Source organism: Cucumis melo, chromosome 9 (genome assembly GCF_025177605.1).
Source record: "Cucumis melo cultivar AY chromosome 9, USDA_Cmelo_AY_1.0, whole genome shotgun sequence".
In the NCBI taxonomy this organism is placed as follows: Eukaryota; Viridiplantae; Streptophyta; class Magnoliopsida; order Cucurbitales; family Cucurbitaceae; genus Cucumis; species Cucumis melo.
In genome coordinates this window covers 19270900-19281300 of record NC_066865.1, presented here as the reverse complement: position 1 = coordinate 19281300, position 10401 = coordinate 19270900, and the positions used below count along the sequence as shown (strand labels likewise).

Below are 10401 nucleotides of genomic sequence, written 5' to 3'. Positions count from 1 at the left end.
TAACTATAATCCATCTTTTAGAAATCCATGAATTAAGAGAGAAAGAAAAACATTTTAAAACCTTTTTTATATAAATATATATAACCACTTAGATCCCTTTTTATAAACTATTTTACAATTTTATCTTTATTGAAAACATGTGATGGATATAAATATATATAATAGCTTATCTTGATCTATCATGGTTTAGTGTATATATATCTTTAATCATTTTACTATATTTGAAAATAATTCAAATAAATTTTGTTTAAATTTCTCTACGTAAAATTTTATACTATATTAGAATATTTAGTCCAGATTTAAAATTTAAACAGAATTTTGAAAATTACCTTTAACATAACATTTTCAAATCTTGACTTTATAGTTTAGATCTTAGAATTCTTTTCTTTTTTTTTGGAAAAGAAAAACATTGGATGGAAGTAATTTTCAAAAGCAAAAAGTGAAAGTAAAACATTTTCCAAACAGCTACCTTTAGAACAAAAATAATGTGTTATTTTATTTAGGACTATGATATATTTGAGCTTATTGTTGGATAACCTTAGCTTGTGACTAGCAATGAAACTAAATACTTTGACAAAATACAAGGATTTGGAACTAAATAAAATAACTTAGGCTTAATTTAGGGTTCGTGTAGTTTTAAAATAGTTGTTAAACTTCTTCTTTTAGAAAAATTAGTTATAAAAATGAAGTAAATTAGTGTTGGATAAATTTTAACTTGAAAAATGAGATCATAGTGTTGGACATAAATAATGTTAAGTTTATATCGTTAGTCTGGATGAATAGATTGGTCTCATATTTTTGTATGCATTCGTATAGACATTTATCGATATCGATACAAGTCTATGTTTATTTTATTATATTTATAAATATTTTTATATTTAAAATAATATAGATATAGGATAAACAGAAGAAAATAAATAATGGATGATGATGACCTTTAAAAATAAAGAATTAAAAATAATAACAGTTTTGAAAGAAGTCAAAATAAAGGAATAGAAAAGGAAAAGATAAAATGAAAGGTGTTTAAAGTCAATAGGAAGTCTTGAATGTGCCATAAATTTTCACAACTAAATTACACCATCTAACCAATTGCTTCCACTAACTAATTTTACTTTACTTTTTCCATTCGATCCAATACCTTTTTTCTTTTCCTTTTCTTTCTTTCTCTTCCCATTTTTTCATCTTCAAAAACAATTCAAATAATAATAAATAAATAAAAAAACTCCAATTTTCACACAGACACACACAGATATATATATATATATATATAAAATTAAAAATAGAGAATTTTGAAGGTATGAAGTTTATATATTGCTAATTCAATTTTCTTGCATTGGAAATGATTGATTAATGAATTTGGATAAAAAATAAATTTGAGAGATTTGATTTAAAAGTATGGTATGGTGATTTATGTAAAAGAAATGAAAAGTATTTAAAAAATAAAAGATTGGATCGAATTTAGCTATTGAGGTTAGTAGTAATGTTTTTATTTTTAGAAAAAGAGTAGGAAGGCGTGGGTGTGAAAGTCGGAAGCAGCAGACGAGGAATGGCACAATAGCGTTGAACCCATGATATGGTAGGGCCCGCGGTGGAGGAGCATCCGCTTGTGACCTTGACCTTTTCCATGCACGTGCACCACTTCTTTATAAACAAAAGAAAAAACGGTTTTCTTTTCTTTTCTTTTCTTTTTTTTTTTTTTTTTCTTCTCATTCTCTATTTTTCTTTTTCTTTTAAAGGCGTGAATGGTGGACCCCACTCCCCCCTCCTCCCACACAAGAAACTCTCTCTATTTTTTCTTATATTCCGTTTGGCTTTTAGATTCTCCCCCTCTCGCCCTCTCATTTTCATTTCCCAAATTACTCTGTTACAATCTATTTATTTTGGTTCTATATTTTAAAATACACCTTCTCAAAATTAAATATTATAATTTGATTATGTTTTTTTTCTTTTTGTATTTTACTAAAACTTCAACTCTTTCACTAAATAAAATATGCAAATAATTGTTAGAAGTTAGGAGAAAATAAGCTTTTTTATTTTCAATGACTTTTAACATATATAGAAACCAAACCACCTCATGTTAATGAATCTTCTCCTACTCTAAATTTCATACTAACCCTAAGGTGGAAGTAACTACTAGGTGGTTTACAACAAAGAGCCTTAACAGTACAAAATTACAAAATGATTTTTCGTCAAAATAAAAGTAAAAATATAAGAAAATGTAACAAAATATAATTTAATTTGAATACAAAATACACTATTTAGCTTTTTCAAAATTTTAAATTGTGTTTTTATTAATTTAAACAATTGGATTTGATTTTATACTATTTTCAAAATAGGGTGATTATAGAAAATTTGTTATAAAATTTTAAATTTTCGGATGACAGAATACGCTGTAGTTTGAGTTCAAAAAAATACACCATCCATTTTATTTTAAAATTGAAAAGGAAAAAACAAAGTATCCATTGTGTATATATATATATATATATATTTGTGGTATATTTGAAATAAATGATTTAAAAGAATATTTTATAAATTGTGAAAGCGAAGTTATTTATTTGAGAAGGAGAGAGATGTCATCTTCTCGTTGTTGGTTAGTGTTACAATTTAGTTAAAATGGTTAGAAAAAAGAAAATAAACTTTTAACCAAATACTAATTTAGTATTTGTCGTTTAGTTTGTAACAACTTCTTCTGCGATTTCATTAATTTCATTTACTTTATGCGTTTTCGTATATAACAATTTGGCTTTCATAACAACAAATTTAGAAATTTAAATTATTGGGTACTAAATTGTATGAATTAAATTAAATTAATTTTTAGAAATGAAATTGTTAGCTATAATTAAAAAGATTCAATGATCAAAAGTATTTTTCAACCTTATTGTTATTATTATTATTGTTAGAATGTTTTGTTCAATTCGTTACATGGTGCTACGAATAACCTAGTACGAGAGTCTAACTCCTTGGTCAACAAATGGGTACAAGGACAACACCCTCAAAAAGTTCTTCCGTTCTTGTATTGAGCTAGCATATACATTCATTTACAAGTTCTTTACAATTTTGACCATATAATTTAGATAAGTATAATATATAAACTTTCTAACCTAGTAGTGTTATTTTGTAATTTTGAAAATATTTTCTCTAATATTATTTTTCTCTCCCTGCCTCGTAGATGTAGCTAATACACTACTCTTAGTGAATCATGTATACGTGTGTGTATGTCAACTTCTCTATATTTTTTTTTATTGTTTAATTGTTGATTTTGTAACCATGATTATTGACAACTTGCCATTATTTAAGTTTGTAATAGTAATTTGTGAAGGCTAGATTCCTTCCTTACATATTGTAGCTTTTATCTCCATGGAATAGATGAAGAGCCGTAGATCATTTAAATCTTTTTCTTCGTAATTATAATATAATCTTTTAAAAAAAGAATTAAAAATTAAAAATACTACGTCCTCTTCACCCATGTTAGAAGTTAACAAATTATGCATCAAAGAGTTAGAAAAATCTAACATCTCGTTAATAGATCAACAACGTTAAAGGTAGTTGTCAAAATATGTTATTGTTGGAGTGTAACAATTGCCAATAATGTGTTTGTTACAAGAATTTAGTGTTAATAATGGTTGCAAGAGTTGATTATTAGAGGTATAGTTATCAAAAGTATGCACTTGTCGTTGTTTGTTGCGGTCGACAAATGCATCAAGGAGAAAAGAAGAGAAAAAGTTCCTACGATAACATTTGGATTAAAATCTTATTTTTTAATATGAAAATTTTCTTTTATTTCTCAATCGGGGCTACATATTTCTTCTATATATATATATATTGCACTTTTATTGAGAATCTGTTTGTTCATTGGTTGTTTTTGTTTGCCAAAGAAAAGGGGGGTTGTTTATTTCTCATAACATTGAGTCTAAAATTGGTTATTTATTTTAAAAAGTTTTCAATCTAAACAAAATCACAATTGTACTTTTTAAATTTTGTATCTAACATTTGAATTTTAAAATTTTCTTTCACAAACTAAATGCGGGACTTCCCTCTCCACCACATATTTGCTTAAAATCACGAGTCTAAAAGAAAACCTTAATTTCTTAAAATTTCAAAACTATCTCCTTTATAATAATTACTGTTTCTTTTTTCCCTAAAAAATTCAGTAATTTAAATGATTAAAAGTATATATATATATATATATATATATATATATATAGAGAGAGAGAGAGAGAGAGAGAGAGAGAGAGAGAGAGAGAGAGAGAGAAGTGTAAATGAAAAAGAAAGAGAAAATAAAATTGAAGAGAATTGAAAATTAAATTTTGAAAAAGAAGTATTGAAAATAAGAATAAAAAGAAGTAGAAAAGAAGAGTGAGTAAAGGGTAGGAAGGGCATTTGTAGAGTTTGAAAGGGGAAAGGCGCCGAATTTTATATGTTTTTAAGCCTTAAGGGGATGGAGCCATCCACTTTTACTTTTACTTTTACTTTTACTTTTACTTTTACTTTTCTCCACCAATCAATTTTTTTTCAAACTGCCCTTTTTTTCTTCTCATTTAAATTCCATAAAACATTATCTCTCTTTTTCTATACAAAAATAAATAAATAATAATAAAATCTACTAATTCTTACCTTGTCTACAAAAGTTCAAATTTTCCGCCTATTTAATCAAACTTCAAATTTCTACTCATTAGTCAACCAAATGCTATAAATTTAGCTATATTTATCAAAATAAACATAACTCGATTAACATAATACGTATATGATCAACTTCGAAATTAGAAGTTCGATTTTTGCATATATACTTAATTCTTCATCTTAAGAAAAAAAAAAGCATGTCTAAATTTGGTTGCAAAATAAAAAATCTAACTTAGCTAGAAAAAAAAAATCTAATTTGCAAAAGAAATAAATATATAAACAACTTAAGAAATAAAAAAAAAAAAAAAGAATAGTAATATCCAGGGAAAAGGTTAATGGAGTATGTTGAAGTTTGGGGTTGGATAATTTAATAAAATATAAAATTAATTTTAAGTTATTGTAATTATGAATTAAGTAATGAAATTAAAAAAAATATTGATTGGAGTAGTATAGTATTTTGATAAGTAGAGGAGTGAACAAAAATAATAAGATTATATAGTTGCAGAGAAGCTAAAGTATGTTGTAGTAAGTGGAGTGTGAAATTAGTCCATACAAGCGGAAACCACACATCTTCTTCTTTAAACATAATGCTTTTCAACCCAAATTACAACCTTTCTCAAACCCATTTCTCTTGTTAACATTGCAGTTGTTTTGTTTTCTTAGTTTTATAGTATTTGTGCAAAATTAACTTTTCTTTAACACTTTCAAGTTCTTATAAATAAAAGAAATAGGAAAATAGGAAAATAGGAAAATAGGAAAAAGGGAAACAAACTGAATTGGGATTTGGATATATTGGATGTTGTGGGGCGGTTGCCAGATGATGGACGCAACTACTTGATTCCCTTTTCTCTTCTTTTTTTTTAATTCCTTTATTTCCTAAATTCTTTATAAACTATTTCTTTCTTTTTTCTTTTTTCTTTTTTCTTTTTTCTTTTTTCTTTTTTCTTTTTTCCTATTAAATAAACAAATAAATAATTATTTTTATTCTAAATCAAATATATATATATAAAAAAGCAATTCCACTTTTCATAATCAGAAAGGCTGTGTTCAGAAAAACTAATTCTATATTACCTCCTAAAGATACATCATTTGTATTGTAGTGCCCATCTTTAATTTTTATTTGATTGCCACTTTATCCAATTTTTAAGCTTTTAAAAGTTTTTGTCTAATAATTTAAAAAGATACAAAAAGAATTAAAAGTGGTTTGAAAGTCTTGTAAATATTTACTTTTGGCCTTCAAGTATTGGTATTGGGAAAAAGTGGGCGAAATTACTTGTAAAAATGGCATTCTTATTATAGTATTTGTGGAAACATGTCATTGGAGGTTGGAATAATTGCTTATAATAATCCTTTAAACTTTGTGTCGAAATAATCAAAATTAAACATTGGTTTACGATAATTATGTGATTCCATACGTTTTCTAATTTTCATACTATTCTTCCTTCTTTTTATTATTATCATCATTATTACTATTATTATTATAGAAATACGAGTTTTAAAGAAACTCGAGATCAACTATATAGCCTAGAGATTCAAAATTTTGCTTCTCAATTAAATCCCTTTTTTTCTTTCTTTCTTTCTTTTCTTTAATTTGCATGTTGAACTAAGTTAAGTGCATTGGTATAATTATAACTAGAAAATTTGTCAAAATAAAAAATAAAAAATTTAACAAAATATTTACAACGTATAATAAAATTTATAGATTCTATTATTGATAGACATTGATTAGATATCGATATGCTTCTATCAATCTTATTGATAGACAATGGTAGAAGTCGATCAACGTGTCTATTATTGATAGAACTCAAATTTTGCTATATGTTATATATATTTTAATTTATTTTATCATATTTAAAAAATGTTATTTATAATTGTTGTTTATTTTATATTCCAAATATGATTAAGTAGACAAAATTAATACTATTTGAAAGTTGGATCTCTCAATTCAAGTTTGTTATTCTTTTCCGTTTACTGGTCTCCATTGCTAAGTTTACTGTTGATTTTTTAAAATTTTTTTTTTTATTGATATTAATATTTATAGTATAGATTTTGAATATTTCATCATCAAAAATTAATATTATCATTTAATCAATGAAGTAAAAGTTAACTTTCGAAGACGGTGGATAAAATATTTATCAAAATTACTGCAAATAAGATTAAATAAAATTGGAAGTATAGAGACTTAATTTATATTAATTATAATTAAGTTAACCAATTGTAATTCAAGATTCGTTTTATTCTTTTTCCTCCTAAATATACTTTTATAAAACTAAAAGAATCTCACACATGGAATCAAACATTCAGTCAAACTAATTAGTATTGAAAATTTGTAGAAAAATAATACTAAGAAATGGAAAAAGAAAAAAAAAAAAGAGAGAGAGAAAATGATGGGAATTAAATTAAGAAGATAATTAGGATTAGGAAAGCAACTAAATTAAGAAAAATTGTAAGAGAAATGTGTCTACATAAGAACAGCTCAACATACTCTGCTCTTTCTAACATCCCATTTCATTTCCTTTGTCTCTCTTCACATTAACATCTTTTGGCTCTCTCTCTCTTTCTCTCTCACTCATAGCTGTAGAGAGCAAAGTATTATTCCAAACCCCTCTTTTTTTCTTCTTCCCCATTCAGTTTCAAAACCCACTAAACCAAAAATCATTAACTGCCATGGTTTTCTTTCGAATTCCCTTTCTCTTTGCTTCTTTTCTCTGTTTTTTCTCACTTCTTGTTTCTGGGTCTTCGAGGAATTTCCCGATTCTCGACTTTGAAGAAGGTTATAACCCTTTATTTGGTGATGACAATCTCGTCCTTCTCAAGGATGGCAAGTCAGTTCATCTTCATCTTGATGAAAGGACTGGTGAGGGAGAAAAACTCTGTTTTATGAAATGGGGTTCCTGTGGTTTTTTTTTTTAATTTTTAACGTTTGATTCTTCGGATTTTTGTTTTTCAGGCTCTGGGTTTGTTTCTCAAGACCTTTACCTTCATGGGTTTTTCAGTGCTTCCATTAAGTTGCCTTCTGATTACACTGCTGGTGTTGTGGTTGCCTTTTATGTGAGTTTCTTCCTTCTCTGTTTTTCATATTATAGTGGCTGAATATTTGCTTGTATGAAGGATTGCTGCTTCTTTTGTCTGTTTTAGAGGTTAATCTAACATAACCAGTGGCTGTTTTTTAGTTTTGATGGAGAATGGATTTCTTTATTTGATTCACGAAGTGAGTTCATAAATTTGTTCAATCAAATTGTATGAGAAGAAGTAGGGGAAAATTGATTGAGCTTTGTGGGTTTTTTCTTCTTCAGATGTCAAATGGAGACATGTTTGCTAAGAACCACGATGAGATAGATTTTGAGTTCTTAGGGAATATTAGAGGCAAAGATTGGAGGATTCAAACCAATATTTACGGGAATGGAAGCACAAGCATAGGTAGAGAAGAAAGATATGGGCTTTGGTTTGATCCATCTGAAGATTTTCATGAATACAGCATCCTTTGGACCGAATCTCTCATCATGTAAGTTCTTCTTGAAATCAACGTTAATCTCATTACTTTTTCAACAATGAACTCCTTGTTATGCTAAATATTTTTCTTACTCTCTTTAGGGATTTTGATGTGATGCCTTTGTTATTAGTACAATATTTAGAGTTTTTCTCTTTTGAGGGAAAAAAATTGAGTGTGGGTTCTGAATTTTGCCGTAAAACTGAGTCCCTTGTTTTGTAAAAACCACCTTTTCCCATTCCTACAGGATAAAGGGCTGTTTGGGTTTTCCTGTGAAAGAAAAGGGAAAAAGAACCAAAAAAATTGCCATTTGAAGATTACAAGAGAAACATGTGATTGGGTTGGGGTTGGACCTTGTTGACTGATGTAAAACAATTTTCTTGGGAAACTAATTCAAAATTCTTTTTTTTTTTATCATTATATTTTTTTGGTCTCTCTCTTGACAAATTATAAAGAATTCAGAAAATCACTATGAACAGAAAATATCAGCACTTCAATGGATGCAGTTCATGCCTGCAAACATTCTGAATAATTTCCTCTTATAAAATTGTTTTTCTACTGTAGCTAACACCCTATGTTCAAATATTTGTGTTGATTCTTTACTGTTTAAGTTATTTTCCCATCTTTATTCGTCAATTTTGTGACGTTTACTTTCACTTTAAGAGGGATTAGTCTTAAAGGACGCATATTGAGATTATGGATGATGAGATCGATTTTCATAGTTGGTTTTGATTCTCTCTTTTTTTTTTTTCTGTTTGATTTTCATGTAGCTTTTATGTGGACAATGTTCCCATTAGAGAGGTGAAAAGAACGGCAACAATGGGAGGTGATTTTCCTTCTAAACCAATGACTTTGTATGCAACAATCTGGGATGGATCTACTTGGGCTACCAATGGAGGCAAATACAAAGTTAACTACAAATACGCCCCATACATCGCTGAATTCTCCAATTTTATCCTCCATGGCTGCGCCGTCGACCCAACCGAACAATCCTCAAGCTGTGACCACTCCCAAAAGTCCATACCAATCCCTTCTGGTATGACACCGTCTCAAAGAGCTAAAATGGAAAGCCTCAGGAAGAAACACTTGACATACTCCTATTGCTATGACCGCATCCGCTACAAGACCCCTCCATCAGAGTGTGTGATCAACCCTGACGAGGCCGAACGACTCCGAATCTTTGACCCTGTCACATTTGGTAAAGGAAGACGCCATCGCGGGAAAATCCACCACCACAGCCACCCAAGACAGGCAGAATCGGCTTCTGCTTGATCATTAGCATTCGGTCTCATGTGGGGGGTTATTTTCTTGTGTATAGACGACGACCGATGTCAGTCGATAGATTTCTTGAGGGTGATAGAAAAGAAGAAGGTGCCATAGGAGATCCACATTGAAGAGCATCTGTATAGTTCTTTTTTTTCATTTCACACGTTTCATTACATTCTTGGGTTCTCTATTACAACATTCACTAGTATTTGATGGGCTGCTGTTTGGGTTTCTACAATATTGAATTTGGTTCCATATTTTGTGTACTATTTTATTACACCCTCATATATTTGAATAAAAGACTAAAAAAACAAAAAAAAAAAATTATTATTTAGCTGTTGTTGGTTGCCATTGTGTTAAGTAAGTTTATTTATTTCCCTTTTCTGTGTAAAAGAAAACATGATAGAAATTTGTTTGTAGGGAAGAAGGTGTCAAATGGCAAATGGCAAATGGCAAATGGCAGAGGTCTTCTTTTGGTTTTTGTTTTAAAATTCAAAGTTTCCATTGGAATCCAAAGTGGGAAGCAGTGACAGTCTGTTTGAAAGCTGAAGTTTCAGAATGAATGTTCAAATTAGAAGCAATATTACTTTTGTGCTAATGCTCTGTGTGTGATTATGTTTTTTTGTCTTTTGTTTTTTAGCAACCACATAGAGTGAAAATGTTTTCAAATTGCATAAGCTCTCATTGTTAATGTAAAGTTTTAAAATGAGATATATTAAAATTGAAAAAAAGGAAAAAAAAAAAACTGAATTATGTTTAAAGTGTTACTAGACCGAACACTTTAGCATAAAGTTCGTATAAACGACAAAAAGGTTTATTATTAGAATTCTTTCCTCCCATATTGCTAAAAATGATAATTGTTACATGCATTGTAACTCATAACATATAAATGTCAGTTAAGCTAAGATCTTGTTGGTTGATTATTGTTTTTTTAAGCAACAAACACCACCACCACTTATCAACTATTCACTAACTACTACATCATGAATGATAGAGAGAAGATTAAACGATCACCACGAGAGGGA

General features: G+C 28.4%; 1 protein-coding gene across 1 annotated transcript; it reads left to right on the top strand.

Moving 5' to 3' along the window:
* The first annotated feature begins 6863 nt into the window (after window positions 1-6863).
* Window positions 6864-9710, top strand: LOC103504326 (probable xyloglucan endotransglucosylase/hydrolase protein 28). The gene is made up of 4 exons (XM_008468726.3): window positions 6864-7477; window positions 7571-7671; window positions 7917-8125; window positions 8881-9710. The coding sequence occupies exons 1-4, from the start codon at window positions 7288-7290 to the stop codon at window positions 9380-9382; spliced, it is 1002 nt and encodes a 333-aa protein (XP_008466948.1). The 5' UTR covers window positions 6864-7287; the 3' UTR covers window positions 9383-9710.
* The last annotated feature ends 691 nt before the right edge of the window (window positions 9711-10401 follow it).